The sequence below is a fragment of the Liolophura sinensis genome, chromosome 3 (genome assembly GCF_032854445.1).
Source record: "Liolophura sinensis isolate JHLJ2023 chromosome 3, CUHK_Ljap_v2, whole genome shotgun sequence".
Classification (NCBI taxonomy): Eukaryota; Metazoa; Mollusca; class Polyplacophora; order Chitonida; family Chitonidae; genus Liolophura; species Liolophura sinensis.
This window is the reverse complement of record NC_088297.1, coordinates 15,567,368-15,585,785: the sequence shown is the minus strand read 5'-3', so window position 1 is coordinate 15,585,785 and position 18,418 is coordinate 15,567,368. Positions and strand designations below refer to the sequence as shown.

Here is an 18,418-nt window from a genome sequence, read left to right as displayed (position 1 = left end):
AATTTATGTACTTTTCTAATTTGATTTTGTACACAAATATTTATACACAATATACACAAATATTATAGCCATTGAAATATGGCCAATTTCAGGATTTCGCAAAAAGTATAATGTTAACAGTTTACCAAGAATAATGACTTCACAATAAACACTTTGCAAATGTGTGAAAAGGTTGAAGAATTACAACAGTTCGTCCATTTGTGAAATGTCATGCTTGATTTTAAAAAGTTTGTCCTGCACCATCATTGCTAACATAAATATGGTTCATCTAGCAACTTACTATTCAAACATTTCAACCCATTGCTCCTGTTCCAAACATCTTTTAAAAACACTGTCAAGAGAAATCCAGGCATTTATCAGATGCACCTTTCAGTGGTTTATATCTAATCGTGATCCTTAGGCTGTTACAGATGGAAGTACACAGTACATGTAGTTTGTGTTCTTAATTATTTACAGGTGCACCTTCATCATACGTACTATTACTAACAAATTTCAATGAAAACAAATCTGAGCTGATACAATGCGATCTTTATAAAATCGCATTTATAGGATCACTTTCGTTGCGATGACAACAGAAAATGAACAGCAGCAGCTATAAACTGCTTCTGTTAGCTAAAACTATGTCTCGTGACATCACACTGTGTTACAGAGCACACAAACTCATTAGGCATGGCAAAAATACAAATTGACAGCAGGTGGATTTGAACTTCCATCCAGAGACATGTCAGTATGACACTAAATGCTGTCAAAGCATACATATAGGTGACATAGGCAAAAATAAGCAACTGTGTCCCCTGGATCATGGAGGTCAGAAATCTCTCATTAGTAATATGAATTGCAAGAATGCCGCCTTTCACCTACGGTTTGGACTGGTATGAAAAAATGCAGGTTCAGGGGTATGTAAAGGCCTTAAAATGATACTTCTGATGTAAATACTAAGGTTTTTCTGCATGGAAAATGATAAACTGTAGGTAAAACAGTCATCAAATTAGTTCCATTAAGGGCTACACACCTGAATCAAGGTAATAGCCACCTTCATCTGTCAGGCAGATTGGGAAATGGCGAATTCAGCTTCTGTTAGTAATAGCTTTACCTTTGGTACAAGTTAAGGTATCACAGGGTTACAGTATGGACACAAATGGGGTATCAAGTCCATGTGTAGATGTGGTGGCTACATTTGAATACTATGGAGGACAATATAATACCATGATGATCTTGATTCTGACTTTTAAAAACAAAAAACAGATAACCATGGTATACATGTATTTATACAAGACAGGTGTAAATCAAACTGACACAGGTGTTCTTTTGTTTCAGGAAGTCATCATGAATGGCAATGAATGGGCTTGAACTCTATGGTAAAGGATAATCAGATCAGTTTCGTCCAAAGTTTGAAGAAGGAAACCACAGACTTGAAATCATCTGTCATTACGCAAATCTAACCGATTGATTGTTTGAAGGGTGCCACTCCTAACTACATGTATTTCACTTATTCAAAAAGTGGTTAGATTTCGCTGGGAGGAATCGTGGAATAAACCATCACCATTTTTTCAAGTAAATTTTTCACTGTGACGCACAGATTTTTCCCTTTGTGTGCTACACAGATTTTTCCCTATGTGTGACACACAGGTTTTTCCCCCGAGGTGTGACACATAGATATTTCCCTATGTGTTACACATAGATTTTTCCCTATCTGTGACACACAGATGTTTCCCTATGTGTGACGCACAGATGTTTCCCTATGTGTGACGCACAGATTTTTCCCTTTGTGTGACGCACAGATTTTTCCCTACAGAGTGCGCTTATTGAGTCATTCTATTGGGAGGCAGGAGATCTCCAATGGAATCTATGTAAGATCACCCGTAATATGGCTATAGATGTTATTATGGTTATAATATGATTATGTACGGCAGCCCTTTAAGTGCTGAGGTCAGCTACCAGTTCTCTTTTCTTGCATTAAATTAAAACTTTTATCATGGAAAAAAGTTAAGCGGAATAAAAATGACAAGACCTAATACATACCTTAAACGACCATGAATTTTGCCCACAAAAGTGCATTTTTCAGGGGCAAATAAATGTCAAAATATATCATTTTCTGTGCTGAAACTTGGTGAAATTTTCCTGCAGAATATCATCCCATCTTCCACACAAACACCTAAACACCTTTCTGAATGCAATAGAACTCCCTGAATCAGGATAAATGGGTGCGTTAGTCATGGACGAAATTCAGGGTCATTTAGTGTACTGTAAATCGTACAATTTTCAGAAATATCAAAAGTTTGTTAAATCCTAGTAATGGGACAGATTACAGCTGCTAACGTTGCATATAAATGGTTTCACGATCTCTTAACAGTGTATGATACATGTACAATGGTTAATACTGTCTCAACAGGACGAACAATGTGATGTTCACTTGGTACACAATGATAAGGTATAGAACATAGATTTCCTTGCCAGTACTAATCTGACACTTGCCCATACAAATTGTACTTGCCCATACAAATTGTACAAATTGTACTTGCCCATACAAATTGTACTTGCCCATGCAAATTGTACAAATTGTACTTGCCCCTACCAATTGTACTTGCCCATACAAACAGTACTTGCCCATACAAATTGTACTTGCCCATACCAGCTGTACTTGCCCATACAAATGGCCTACGCTCATACCAACACTTGAACATACTTCCAATCATGTCTCGCATCATGGCAAGTAGATCATCATGATCTCTAAATACTACAGGGTTTGTTTTTGTTTTGTTTTTTCACCACTTAACACATCAAACAGTACGGTAATTAAATGTTTACACAACAATTTTCGACATACATCAGTAAACCCCACAGTATAAATGTGTTCATCTGACATATTCAACACATACTCACCAAAAACATTCTTTCCACATTTGTAGCAGTTTTTATAAATTTATACATGCACAACGTTTTGCAAATATTGTAATCGGTCTACAGTTCTGAAGCTAACACAGCCCCTCGTTACATGCACATCTATATAGTATTTCATCTGAAGATTGGTACAAAAATTTCTGATGAAAAATTAATTAACTTCACAAAAAAACTTACGTACCCCTTGTAAGGCAGATGAATCAATCAGAATTAGGCTACGACGTTAAACCCCAAGCACTCACTCAGAATTAGGCAAAAACAAAAAGGAAAAGTTCAGGTGAAATACAGTACATCAACATCTCAATGTAGAATGATATATTCTGCTTCATAGTGTGTCATGCTCATGACGGCTTCACAGTGTATCATGCTCATGACGGCTTCACAGTGTAACATGCCCATGACGGTTTCTCAAGGAAATATCCCATCACTTTTTCATGGAATGTTTCATCCTGAGAACATTTCAGGTCTGCTTCAGCACAATAGTGCTTTAATCTCTACTTCATCATGAGAATGCCTGATGTCCACTTAATCATGAGAATGCCTCACGTCTTGTTCTTTATGACAGTGCCTCATATCTTGTTTGACGTATGCTTTACCATAACACTCAATGTCTGCTTCATCATGAGAACACCTGATGTCCACTTATTCATGAGAATGCCTTATGTCCACTTAGTCATGAAAAGGCCTCTTGCCTTGTTTTTTATGACAGTGCCTCACATCTTGTTTGATGTATGCTTTATCGTAACACTCAATGTCTGCTTCATCATGAGAATGCCTGATGTCCACTTAATCATGAGAATGCCTCACGTCTTGTTCTTTATGACAGCGGCTCATATCTTGTTCAACGTAACTTTATCGTAACGCTCAATCTCTACTTCATCATGAGAACGCCTGATGTCCACTTAATCATGAGAGCACCTATTCTTGTATCATCCCAACTTGATATACTTCTTGAACATAGTCCTACACAGACGCCTCCACATCACACCTTGCCTACGATATCTCCTTCGGCCTGGTTATCTCAGCCAGCTTCCACTTGTCCTAGATCCATCCCCTCATCGTTTAGTGACTCACTACTTGTCAGTGTTCTCTGTCGTGCTGGATGGTTTCTGGTCGTCCTCTCGAGAGTTCTCCAGTTTGTCATACATATCATGTTTCCAGGTGCCGTGAGAGTTGGAGCTGCTTGCTGCAAAGAACAACACAAATACAACTGTACATGGAATCAGTCTAAAGAGCAATACTTTTATCAAAAAACCTTTTAAAAAGTTTTATATCTCAATGGCCAATTCTTTTCTTCTCTTGAAAGCAGAAGGAGATACACAATATTACCTAGACACTGATGACCTCAGTATCAAACCAGCTGAAACTTGTGGCCTCATATATTTGAATTTATACTGTGCTTTGTACGTCATTGCTTTTTTTTTTTTTTAGTCAACATTATTTGAGAGTTATTATTATTTGATTATTATTTGTGGAACTTACAAAAGCCACCAGACTTGAATCCCGGTTTGTACGTGTGTGGCTTGTTGTAGTCTGGCCGGAACCCTCGACCTCTGAATCCTCCTCGATCATGGAACCCCCGCCCTCGGAACCCTCCTCTGAAGATCCTCCCAGCTCTCCCACGACCACGGAAACTGAAGCCACCCCGATACCCACCCCTGCCTTGGTAATCCACACGATCACGGTTGTCATGTTCACCAACAGGCTGCCAACAAAAATGATTAACTGTTAGTTGTTAGGTTATTTCACTGATGTTAAAATCCCTCCTCAAGAATTTCTCAACTAACTCTCACAGTACATGTATTTTGTTCACGACTACTCTGCCTTGACATACTCTTGAGTTCTGTTGTTCTTAGAAAGCTGTTTTAAGTCTGTTTAAAATGTAGAATGATATCTTAATGAAAAATGTAGGTACATGTACACATGTGGTTTTATCACATAATATTTCTGTGACATGATGATGACGAGTCGTTAAATTTGTGTACGTATATTGTGCCATCTTGAGAGAGTTCATGCTGCCTAAGTGCTCCCGCTACTAAGTGGTTAATATCTTACTGGAAAGAGGCAACTTATTATTATCCTTATACATGTATGTCTCTAAAAATGCCTTTTTTTTAAGTTCAAGTGAAAATACAGAATATCCTGACAGGCCAGTTTCTAAATACCCAGAGAAAACCACCACCCTTCAGCAGACACCGGAAAGAGGCAACTTAGTTATTTTATTATCCTTATATGTCTCTAAAAATGCCTTTTTTTTAAGTTCAAGTGAAAATACAGAATATCCTGACAGGCCAGTTTCTAAATACCCAGAGAAAACCACCACCCTTCAGCAGACACCGGAAAGAGGCAACTTAGTTATTTTATTATCCTTATATGTCTCTAAAAATGCCTTTTTTTTAAGTTCAAGTGAAAATACAGAATATCCTGACAGGCCAGTTTCTAAATACCCAGAGAAAATCACCACCCTTCAGCAGACACCGGAAAGAGGCAACTTAGTTATTTTATTATCCTTATATGTCTCTAAAAATGCCTTTTTTTTAAGTTCAAGTGAAAATACAGAATATCTTGACAGGCCGGTTTCTAAATACCCAGAGAAAACCACCACCCTTCAGCAGACACCTGACAAACCTCCTGTCTGCAAGCTGTAGTGGAACAAGTGAGTGAAGGATTTCAACATGCGTCCTCATTAGCTCGACTGACAACAAAACACCTTGTCCACACGTGTGTAATGTCCAAGTGCAACAAGCTATTTCTTTCTTTGACGAAAAAAAGAGATCTTTCTCTGACATAAACTATGTGACCTGACTTGTGTGTAAATATCCAACTGATGTTCCTGCTATTCCTTCATACATTAAATTAGTACTTGCATACACAATTTTCTTTCGGTCAAGTTTGAAATGTTGTATTATGCCATCATCAAACAAATGCTCCCTGGCTGTAACCTGACCTTCCCTCCAAAAAAGGCCCTAATATAAAGTTTAAATTTGGCTTCCTGATAGAAATTTCATATTTTATTTTATTTGATTTTATTTTTCACTGAAATGTCTGGCCCAAGGGTCACAAAGGGATCTTAGTCAAAATTTCAAAATCACTTTCAAACTGTTATTTCCGATGTAACAAGGTCAAAATATTGCTAGACTACATAAATTCTGGATAAGTTATTGTATAATAAATTTGAACAGAAAGGAACATACCAAATTTAATAATTAAAATGTTAACGTAACTCTTAAGATCACTTTGTGATCCTGAGGCCTGTTTCTTTTAATTCTAATTGGGGCCGGAAGGGGAAAGCACGCCAGCACAGCGCAATGACCCAGAAGTCCATACACTAATGCGGTCGATATGAGTTCAAGTCCAGTCATGCCGGATCCTCTCCATTCATATTAGGGAAGGTGTGTCAGCAACCTGCAGATGGTCGTGGGTTTTCACCGGGCTCTGCCCAGCTTTCTCCCACCATAATTCTGGCTGCCGTTGTATCAGTGAAATAGTCTTGAGCACGGCATAAAACACCAATAAAACACCAATAAAACAAATAAATAAATAAATTCTAATCTTTCACATCAGAAATGAGAAGAAAAAAACCTTTTCCAGACAACAATGATAACATACTTACCCTGAAGTTGCCACGTCCAAACCCCCTAACAAAGCCACGCCCTCTAAACCCTTGGCCCCTCCCTCTTGGGGAATGCATCAAATGTGAGTGACCTTTGTTGGCAAGGTCAACACGCTCTTTCCAGGTCATGTCATCACGATGTCTGGGGTAGGACTTGTCACTCTTATACCTATCACCTGAATTAAACAACATAAGCCTTAATCTTTCTGGTGTCCACTGTACTTAAATAAGTAATCTGAGTAGCAACCATCTTGGTACTGAACATTTTGCTAATATAATAAATGTAACATTAATTGCCATAGGACAATGAGATCAATATGGACCGCCATGGGGACGCTCAAAACGTCAGGCCATAATGCCACTGGGTTATCTCCCATGAGCTGGCAGACATTTACTGATATTCATTTCACTCTCAGTGCAACGACTGGTTGACCCGTATCAGTATAATGGCTCGAGTGGGGCGACTTACTTGCCTTCAGTAAGGTGTCTTAGTGAAGCAGCACTAGATAAAAGAATGGTGGAAATCTGTCCTGCAACAAGGAGGCACATTACATGCACTCAAAAAATTCCTTCGTCGTCATATGACTAGTGAAACTGGTTTATAGAAATAGGGTGAGTGAGTGAGGGCTTGGGGTTTAACGTCGCACTTAACAATTTTTCAGTCATATGACAACGAAGGATTCCTAGAGGGCATGTAATGTGCCTCCTTGTTGCAGGACGGATTTCAACCGCTCTTTTATCTAGTGCTGCTTCACTGAGACGCCTTACCAAAAGCAAGTACGACGCCTCGCCTGGCTCATTGTACTGAAACGGGTCAACCAGTCGTTGCAATATCCCCTTCATGCTGAACGCCAAGCGAGGAAGTTACAACTTCCTCTTTTAAAGTCTTAGGTGTGACTCGACCCAGTATAGAAATAGGCCATGCCTGGTTGGTTAAAACTGATAACATAGCAATTTTGCTTACTTTGTAAGCTGCAATACCTCCATTAACATCACAAAAATAAAGTCTTTCACACTTTATGTGGTATACTTTATATATGCATACATACATTAAGTCTAGTGTTGTCTTTTCCTTTAGGGATCGACTACAAAATTTTTGTGTCTTAACTCATACACATGTAGGTGTGACTGGAGACAGCATTGAACCCGTTCTTAGAAGCACATGTTCAAACAACTAAATCACAGAAAAAACAGTGAGCCTACCTGAGTGGGAAAGATTGATCCGTGACCTGTCTGCACTGCGACCTGTTAGACACGCAGAAATCAGCAATGAACACAATATACATATAATACAAGATCTGTCTGAACAGCGCTAAATAGAACCAGAAATCACTGCATGGTTTCACACAGGAAACCCTGTCTTCACTGTAAGCCCATCAGCATCAATTCTGCATCCCTTTAAGGACAAAGACTGCAATTTTTTTTTATTAGAACAATCAGAATCTACCTTGGTCTGTTGTAATGCACAAGATATCCATGATGTCACATCTTTACTTTTTGGATGAAATTATTCACTTCAAGGTCAAATTAGCAAAGGCATTCATGGCCCAATACAAATATGTATTTCGAATGATGATATGTAGCAGACATGTCCAATGTGCAATAAGTAGCAGAAACCTTATGTGACGTCACTGGTACCATTGTGGTCAGAAACGGCAAGCCATGGAATAAAATGCATTTTATTAGGTTAAACAAACTGTAAACAAACTATTTTTCTGGACAGTTTTTAATGGTCTTTCATTTGATGCATACTTCATTTTAGTGTTTTCTTTGCCTTTGATGCCGCAGTCGAGGCGACCCATTAATTCATAAAACAATCGTGCAGTTCCGCATACATGTACAATTACAATAACTGTTTAAGATACATGTATTACAAAACCAGGCGGTGACTAACACACAACTTTACTTATTCATTTATTTGACTTGTGTGTTTGGGCTGTACTCAAAATGATTTCACTCCTGCAACCAGCGTCACGGTGGGAGGACAATGAAACTTATTTATCTATTCGTTTGATTCGGTGTTTTATGCCGAACTCACAGAAGAATATTTCATTTCTATGATGGCGGTCAGCATTATGGTGGGAAAAAGCCGGGCAGAGGTCAGGGGAAAGTCAACGACCATCTGCAGGTTGCGGGCAGACTTTCCTACGTGTCGCCAGAGAGGAGGACAGGATGAGCTGGACGTGAACCCACACTGATCACACTGGTGGCAGGCTCATGGGTCATTGCACGTGCTGGTATGCTATCCCCCTTGGCCATGGAGGACCCCACTGAAAACTTAGTATTCTACAATATCTTACAATCTCACCAAGAAGAAATTTTATAATAAATTTACAAGTAACCTACCTCTATACTTATCACGCCCTCTTTCTGGTGAACGGCTGTTACCATGGGAATGACCTCTTGATCTGGAACGTGACCTTGATCGTGAAAGACTACGGCCTTTTCCAGGAGACATACTAAACCTAACTGGTGAACGAGATAACTGTTGACTTCGGTCTTCTTTAAGTCCTCTGCGGCTCTTCACTGGGTATTTAGCACTGAGAGGGGAAAGAATTTTAATGAGAATAAGGCATTTGGCAGAAGATACAGCCAGACAAAAACAAAAGATTAAGAAAAAATAATCACAGATTTGCAACACTTTACAAGTTTTATTGGAGCATTTGTTCCTTTTTCAAAAAACAACAAAAAACAACCGAATACCAAGAACAAATTCAGGGTCAAATATAAGAACATTTTGACACCCTTCAAAAAGCCCAAATTATGAGGAATATTGCCTGATAAATTGAACTTAAGTTTCTTATAATCATGTGCACACACTGTACAAAAATTTACACGCAGTTTTGACAACAAAATCTGTCACTATATATAAAAAGGTGTCTCACACCTACCTATCTGATTCTTCTACCTGCCGATCATGTTTCTGCTCCCACCCTCTCACACCTACCTATCAGTCCTCTACCTGCTGATCATGTTTCTGGTCTCATCCTCTCACACCTACCTATCTGATTCCTCTACCTGCTGATCATGTTTCTGGTCTCACCCTCTCACACTTACCTATCTGAGTCCTCTACCTGTCGATCATGTTTCTGGTCCCACCCTCTCACACCTACCTATCAGTCCTCTACCTGCTGATCATGTTTCTGCTCTCACCCTCTCACACCTACCTATCTGTCCTCTACCTGCCGATCATGTTTCTGCTCCCACCCTCTCACACCTACCTATCAGTCCTCTACCTGCTGATCATGTTTCTGGTCTCACCCTCTCACACCTACCTATCTGAGTCCTCTACCTGCTGATCATGTTTCTGCTCTCACCCTCTCACACCTACCTATCTGTCCTCTACCTGCTGATCATGTTTCCTCTCTCACCCTCTCACACCTACCTATCTGATTCCTCTACCTGCCGATCATGTTTCTGCTCCCACCCTTTCACACCTACCTATCAGTCCTCTACCTGCTGATCATGTTTCTGGTCTCACCCTCTCACACCTACCTATCTGAGTCCTCTACCTGCTGATCATGTTTCTGCTCTCACCCTCTCACACCTACCTATCTGTCCTCTACCTGCCGATCATGTTTCTGCTCCCACCCTCTCACACCTACCTAACCGAGTCTACCTGCTGATCATGTTTATGCTCTCACCCTCTCACACCTACCTATCTGAGTCCTCTACCTGCTGATCATGTTTCTGCTCCCACCCTCTCACACCTACCTATCTGATTCCTCTACCTGCCGATCATGTTTCTGGTCTCACCCTCTCACACCTACCTATCTGAGTCCTCTACCTGCTGATCATGTTTCTGCTCCCACCCTCTCACACCTACCTAACCGAGTCTACCTGCTGATCATGTTTATGCTCTCACCCTCTCACACCTACCTATCTGAGTCCTCTACCTGCTGATCATGTTTCTGCTCCCACCCTCTCACACCTACCTATCTGAGTCCTCTACCTGCCGATCATGTTTCTGGTCTCACCCTCTCACACCTACCTATCTGAGTCCTCTACCTGCCGATCATGTTTCTGCTCTCACCCTCTCACACCTACCTATCTGAGTCCTCTACCTGCCGATCATGTTTCTGCTCTCACCCTCTCACACCTACCTATCTGATTCCTCTACCTGCCGATCATGTTTCTGCTCTCACCCTCTCATACCTACCTATCTGAGTCCTCTACCTGCCGATCATCTTTTCGCTCCCACCCTCTCACACCTACCTATCTGAGTCCTCTACCTGCTGATCATGTTTCTGCTCTCACCCTCTCACACCTACCTATCTGATTCCTCTACCTGCCGATCATGTTTCTGCTCCCACCCTCTCACACCTACCTATCAGTCCTCTACCTGCTGATCATGTTTCTGGTCTCACCCTCTCACACCTACCTATCTGAGTCCTCTACCTGCTGATCATGTTTCTGGTCTCACCCTCTCACACCTACCTATCTGATTCCTCTACCTGCCGATCATGTTTCTGCTCTCACCCTCTCACACCTACCTATCTGATTCCTCTACCTGCCGATCATGTTTCCGCTCTCACCCTCTCTCACCTACCTATCTGGTTCCTCTACCTGCCGATCATGTTTCTTCAGCAGGTTGTGCCGCAGGTCGTTGGGATTTCTCTGTATCTTCTCTAACTTGAGATCGTCCATTTGCTGTGCCTTCTCTTCGTACTCATGCTGTCTGTATACATGTTCATAGCGAGGGTCAGGTCGAGGGTCAAGCCTGCAGGAACAACGGCAGATTAGACATCTCACTGCTTGACCACATCTTATGTCAATTATGAGTGAGTGAGTGAGTGAGTGCTTGGGGTTTAATGTCACACTATACAATTTTTCAGTCATATGACGACAAAGAAATCCTTAGAGTGCATGTAATGTGCCTCTTTGTTGTAGGATGGATTTCCAGCGCTCTTTTATCAAGTGCTGCTTCACTGAGATGCCTGACTGTCACACCCTTTACCCATCTTTGCTAACAAAGGCAGAAACCCCCCACTCACTGGCATACTGATACACCAAAGTGAGGCTGTGACCTTACCTGACCTCTGGCTGGACTCGAGGCTTGTCGAATTCTCTGCGATCATAGTCATCCCCGCTCCTCCTGGCCAATCAAAATGAAATCAACATAAAAGTGATGCAAAACAATAAAATTCATTATTTAGAATGCATAAAGGAGAAATATCTGTAATTCCACAAATTTATAAGGCATCCATCCAGCTCACGCTGGCTTCGTCTCCGGCCGTAAGTAGGAAGGTCTGACAGCAACATGCAGATGGTCGTGGGTTTTCCCCACGCTCTGCCCAATTTCCTCCCACCAAAATGCTGGCTGCCGTCATATAAGTGAAATATTCTTGAGTGCGGCGTAAAACACCAATTAAATAAATAAATAAATATAAGGCATTCACTTTAATGTCATTCAGAAAAATTTCACTCCTTGAAAAAAAGTTTTATTCCATTATTTAACATATGTTCCTTTGGGGCAAACTGACCAACTCTCAAAAATACTCTGAAGTTTCTGATGGAATTTCTTTTCTTAATTTATTTCTGTCAATTTTAATTTAATATTTCTGTCTCTTTCATTTATTTATTTGATTGGTGTTTTACACCGTACTCAAGAATATTGCACTTATACGACGGCGGCCAACATTATGGTGGGAGTATACCGGGCAGCGCCCCAGGGGAACCCACGACCATCCGCAGGTTGCTGTTCTTCCATTTAAAGAAGGAATAATAAAAAAATTTCCCCACCGACCAACCTTATTCTTTTTGACAGGGTTGGGTTGCCACCATCAAAAAATGTTTCAATGATAGGGCATGTAGGTCCGACCCTACAAGAGATCCATTTTGTGCAAAGAAGGTGAGGAATGAACTACAAATAGGTAAAATCACGAATTTGCTAGGCTTTAGCCATTTTGGAAGTAGGAGCTTTCAAGCTGGTAAACCTATACTGCTGGGAACGATCATCCGCAGGTTTCTGTCAGACCTTCCAAACTACTGCCAGAGAGGACTAAACTCATAGCGACCACATTGGCGAGAGGCTCCTCGGTCATTCCACTGCGCTGGCACTAACCACATCGGCCATGGAGGTTCCCCAAAATATTAATTATTGCACAGTAATATTATTTACTGTATATAGCTGTCCATATCTAACTGCATTCATTTGCCCAACCATGCTGTAAAGCAACACCAAGTTACATAGGGACGTCAACACAAACTTCAATATCTCAATTCCAAAGTTTCGTATTAAAAGATTACTGTCCTTAGAATTCAAACTTAATTTTGCCAGGGGGCTAGTTTTACACAACGACACAGGAGCCTCCTACCAATACAGTCCCTGTGAGTTCAAGTCCAGCTCATGCTGGCTTCCTCTCCTGTCGTACATGGGAAGGTCTGGTCATAGGCTTCCCACAGGCTCTAACTTGTTTCCTCCCACCACAATGCTGGCCACTGTTGTATAACAGAAGCCTTACATCTCGGAAGCCTTACCTATTGTAATCTTCTTCCCCACCCACATGTCGGTCAAAATCCCTCCACCCTCTTCCTCGAGGCTGCCGATAATCCATATCTCGGGGAGGCGACGAGCCTGTCCTTGTGAAAATTGGGTCACTTCCGACCTTGGATGAGCTCGACATTGTGATCACACGCCTCTCTTCCACGGGAAACACTTCGTCTTCCAGCTTATCATCCCAACGGAATTTCTTCACTTCCTCGCGGTCAAACATTGGACGCCTTCCTTCGTTGCTGCGGCGCAGCATTTTGAAGTCCGTCATGGAGTTAAACTCCCTAATAATAATATTTGAAACGTGAGCCCGAGAACTCAGCTTCCTGTGAATACCAATGGTAATGTTCTCTTCGATTTCCACTGGAGGAATACTATCATCCTTAAAACGGTCAGTCAACAGTTTTTTAGCCTCTGCGGGCGGGCAGCTGTAGGAGCTGTCAGCTGTGTTTGTCACCCCGTATCTATGACCACGCATGTCCGTATCTGTGTAGCTCCCAGGTTTCCCGGACCCTCTGTGATGCAGGGAGTGATGATCAGAGTAGCGACTAGTTGTTGTGTACGAATCAGTCTCCTTGTTGTAATGGACCATGGGACCTCTGCCAGGAGAACGACTACGCGAACGACTGTCATCACTCGGGGAAAAGTCGTGTCTGAAAATGAAAGTGAAAGTAACTTGTCAAGCTGTTTTACAGATCACTCAAACCACTAGTTCTGTGATTAGAAAGGTGGGGTGTGTGGGAAGGCGGGGTTCTGAATTTCTTATTTTCAGCACGGGGGGAAAAAATGTGTTTGGATTTAGGAGTGGCAACTTACCTCTTCACATAATTTCCTGTTAGGTGTGGTTTTTAAAAAATGCATGAACATGATATTCTCTTAAATACATGTACATTAACCCAAATAGTACTAAACAGGTAAAGAGCCCTAGAACTTCATAGAACCCAGACAACGCAGCACAAAAAAAGAGGGCAGTGTCTTGAAGTAACCTGAAAAAGCATGAAAAAGGGTACAAAACCTTGAGATTTCACATAACTCAAAAAGACATTGCATTTTCTTGTTTTACCTTTTCCTGTTTTTCCCATACTTCGTAGATGGTGAGCGTGATGGAGATCTGGAATATGACCGTGTACAGGAACGATAAGGCTCCTTCCGTCGTGGAAGGTCATTGCCCCTGAAACATAAAAATGACTCACCTAGATCAGGCGACATTACAACGAAGAATCTATATGCCCTAGACATTTCATGTTTCTACAACCACATCTGGACTTCTGATTTTCAAACCTGTTTTATTGCAGATGAACTAAATAGTCCAATAAAAACTCTTTGTTTTTGCCCGAGTTTTACAGAAAAGAAATAATGAACGCTTGGGGCTGAAAGTCGTACTTAAAAGGCAACAAAGGATCAAATGTATATGCATCAATAAAGAACCTCACAGGAAATTTAAAAAGCATACATTTTTATTTCTGTGATGTTGCCCAACCGAGATATCACAGATCAATGTAAGCAAAGTAACACACATTGACCAAATCAAAGTGCCACCATGTTATCAGTTTTACACGAGTTATTCCTGTAACCCAAGGACACGCCTCTTTCCACTTATGTCACCCGAACCCTGTTTTGCCTATAAACCACATCTGCATGGGGGTAGACGTTACGCAACATTATGCTTCTCTTTATATTATGTTGCTCTAACATGGCCCATCCCTTGGCCTCATAAGAATTCCTGACTGAAAACTGATTCATCAAGGTCACAAGTCACGTCAGACAAAAATGTTTGTGACATTCTAAATTTGTTTTCACCCTACTTCCTGGGAAGATGATAGGGAGAGACAGGAGAAATCGAAATCTGGACACCCTGCTAATACAAAATTGCCTCACAAAAGGGTGTTTGGATACTCTCTTTCACATTTCTGGCAAATGCCTTGCTTCCTAAATGTCATTTCCTTAAATGATCTCTACAGCCCTTCCCCAAATACCTTGTCAGTGGCACTCCTTTCCCATGGTTCACAGGCCGGTGTTTCACTGGAGTTCTCGACCGTCTGCCATGTTTCAAGTACTTCTCGGGTTTCCTGTCCTTTGGTGGTAGATGTTTCTTTGGTGTCCTAGATCTGGATCGTGACCTTGACCTACTTCTGTAGTGTCCTCTCGACTGAGAATACTTATGCTTTGGTTCTAGCTTTTTCCTGTAGCCAGATTGTGACCTTGAACTACTTCTGGATCTGGAGAGAGATCTGAAACAACATCAAAACATCAAAACATCTAAACGTCAATCTTTTGAAAATTTTCCCCACAAGACTGCTGTTACCATATAAACAATTATTGTTTATTTATTTATCTGACTGGCGTTTTATGCCGCACTCAAGAATATTTCACTTATACAACAGCGGACTGCACTGTGGTAGCAGGAAACCGTGTACAGCCTGGAGGAAACGCACTACCCTCCGCAAAAACATTATTGTATGCTACTTAAATTATATGAACGTAACTGATGTCTTATTTCAATAATGTATTGCAAACAAAGTTGATTCTTACTACAGGTATATTTACAATGCATTGTGATATATGTGGACTTACATTTTTTTATTTGTACGCATACATCTACTTGTAAGACCGTAGACAGCTTTCTTGAAGTTGATGTTAAAGAAAGAAAGAGGTATAATGCACAAGATGCTGTCCACAGTTTCTCTTGTCAAAATTCACAGTGTAAGAATGTGCTGATGTAAGAGACTTTATACAATACTTGGACTATTTTAATATTTTTATTTTATTTAATTAACGTTTAACACTGTATTAAATTATTTTTACACATGTACAACAGCAGCCAGGTTTATGGAAGGAGTGAGTGACTGAGTGCTTGGGGTTTAAGGTCGTACTTAACAATTTTTCAGTCATACGACAACGAACGAATCCTTAGAGTGCATGTAATGTGCCTCCTTATTGCAGGACGGAGTGCAGCTTCACTGAGATGCTTTACCGAAGGCAAGTAAGCCACCTTATGCTGAACGCCAAGCGAGGAAGTTACAACTTCCTTTTTTAAAGTCTTAGGTGTGACTCGATCCAGGACTGACCCTGGATTTACCGCTCCCGAAGCGGACGCTTGGCTTAGGGAAGAGGAAATCGGAATAAATCAATAACACTGACTAATTACCCTACACACTTTCTGAATCAAAGCCGCACTCAAATTAGACTGAGAGCCTCTGAAACTCTATATTTGCAATTCTGTTAAATCCTAAAATTAGGCTGTGGCAATTTGGAGTTAAATACTATACATTACACATTAAATCCATCGCTGAAACCATCCAAAAAAAAAAAACCCACCAAGCAAAAGAAAACTTAACACGATTTTGCCGTAAAGGGATATTGACCATGCATTTACTACCCAATGCATTTATCAGTATGCTCACTATTGGAACACTGTCATTCAACTTCTATGGAGTAGAAGTGTAGCAGCCTCCACACCAATGTACATGTATGTTTTCACAGTTGTGGTTGTTCATGTTTAGTGGCCTGTTCTCTGACATTAGGTTTGGCTACAACTCACAACCAGAGCACGCTTAGAAAACCCGAGCTAATGTATGCCAGGATTTTTTAGAATGACGATGGAGATTACATGGAAAGCTATGGACAGCGTCAGTGTTTTGGTGTATCTCTGTTTCAAGAGAGCTGTCCTACATCCGTGTTTACAGATGAGTCAATCAAGCTGGAATACCACCCAAAATAGTGGCGACACAATTGTTATATTTGCAGGCAGTGGGGAAAACAGCTTGAACCTTCCGTGATGGGGTATGTAAAAATTTCAATGGCTGGGCCAGTGTCTATAAATTCTGTTGAAATGTAAAATAACAGAACTACAGCCTAACTATAAAGTTTCTAAGGTGTACAGATTTTAAGCCCAGACTGATGTGAGTGCAGAAAAAAATAAGATCGTTCCAGGGAGATAATACTTGGCAATGACAATAATAATGGCAATCATTATAGTAACACTAGGCAAGTCTAGTCGTCCATTTGGCTGGTTCACGCCCCCTGTCGTCAGATGGCGATGATCCCTTCAACCTCGTTTGTTCTCGCAAGTAATCAAAATGGTGACAGGCGTGTTACGGCAACAATGAGTGTAGTGTCTGAAAATGTATTTATTTTGTGAATTTATGTGGTTGTCCTTAGTCATGTTTGGTTCGGAGAGCCTCTGAACTGGTTAGTTGATTTTGGGGACCACTTGGTTGACATCAGTTTACACTTAAGACGATTTAATGCGCGTGTGAAGATGCCATAAATGTGGCTTACCATCGATCCGACACATAAGAAGCAGTTATTCGCCGTAACTCTCTCAACACTTCGTGTTAGTCGATTTCAGAGCTACATTCCACAACTATAACTGTATAAGAGGCCAAGCATCTCGCGATCTTATATCTAAGTCTAGACATGGGCATTTGAATATAGTAACCATACAAATGCATGCTCAAAGTTGCCAAATCTGTATCTACTGTCCGCTCTAGTTTTGTTAAACATGATTAATATCTTGATCAAAACATTCCGAGCCCAAGATTGGTATTATGTTGTTGTTGTTTCAAGGCACACGAGTTTACCGACGCACGAGTGTTTCACACGACTAACACATTATTAAAGCACCTTTTCTCTTTTCGCTGAGGTAATCGGCGTCCATGTGAAGGCGGGGGCATCCTGATGAGCTGTGCTTACGTAATACACCTTCAATTTTTCATAACAAAACTGAACCTGCTTTTCCTCAGAATCACTCTGCTCAAAAGAGCTATAACCACAGAGATCAACCAATGAAATTGTGTGTTACATTTATCAAATGGAACAGCGGGGATCACACTATCTGATCGTGGAGAGCACAGTGTGGCGTTTATTTCCAGCACTTTACATCCTCTGCCTCTTCAATAAATCACTTTACAGAAAGCGCTACTCTTTTGTGTTACAGTTTTATTACATTTTTATGAAATGCTACATTCTGGTTCTCGTCACAGGACCATACATTTACTCTCCACTACATGGACCAATTCACCAAGGTGGTCGAATCGTACCGGTCCTCCAATTGGTAGGAATTGCGGGGTCAATAGGGTCATAACATCAAAACAAAGCCACCAGAATACCCAGCTGTCGCATGGCGAGAGAGGAAAGCTGACGAGTCTCATTGTGGACGTTGTAAACTCTCTGTGTGTGAATGTACCGGCGTGCCACATAGGTATGTATGCGTCTCGGCAGTATTACCACCTATAATTGCTAACCACTGTTTATTTTGAAGCCAGATTTGAAATGCAAGCGTCAGTTTTGAAGATGAAGTTAGCTGGACATTTGCTGCAGTACATGTTGATTGCTGAGCCATACATTTGGTGCAGATGCATCAATGAATGCATTTCCAGCATATCTTGTATATACCTACTACGATATCT

The 18,418-nt window shown here is 40.9% G+C and overlaps 1 protein-coding gene across 3 annotated transcripts; it reads right to left on the bottom strand.

The window, feature by feature from the left end:
• Nucleotides 1-3,776: 3,776 nt before the first annotated feature.
• On the bottom strand, nucleotides 3,777-17,758 carry LOC135464117 (serine/arginine repetitive matrix protein 5-like). Of its 3 annotated transcripts, none has more exons than XM_064741608.1 (12): nucleotides 17,634-17,758; nucleotides 14,984-15,238; nucleotides 14,071-14,178; nucleotides 12,995-13,660; nucleotides 11,547-11,609; nucleotides 11,081-11,234; nucleotides 10,952-10,968; nucleotides 8,861-9,054; nucleotides 7,718-7,759; nucleotides 6,515-6,690; nucleotides 4,384-4,606; nucleotides 3,777-4,087 (listed from the first exon to the last, which is right to left on the bottom strand). In XM_064741608.1, the coding sequence occupies exons 1-12, from the start codon at nucleotides 17,681-17,683 to the stop codon at nucleotides 3,975-3,977; spliced, it is 2,061 nt and encodes a 686-aa protein (XP_064597678.1). In that variant the 5' UTR covers nucleotides 17,684-17,758; the 3' UTR covers nucleotides 3,777-3,974. The 3 variants fall into 3 exon arrangements, with proteins under 3 accessions (XP_064597678.1, XP_064597677.1, XP_064597679.1); XM_064741607.1 differs by lacking the exon at nucleotides 10,952-10,968 and adding an exon at nucleotides 10,786-10,802; XM_064741609.1 differs by lacking the exon at nucleotides 10,952-10,968 and adding an exon at nucleotides 10,506-10,522.
• Nucleotides 17,759-18,418: the final 660 nt, after the last annotated feature.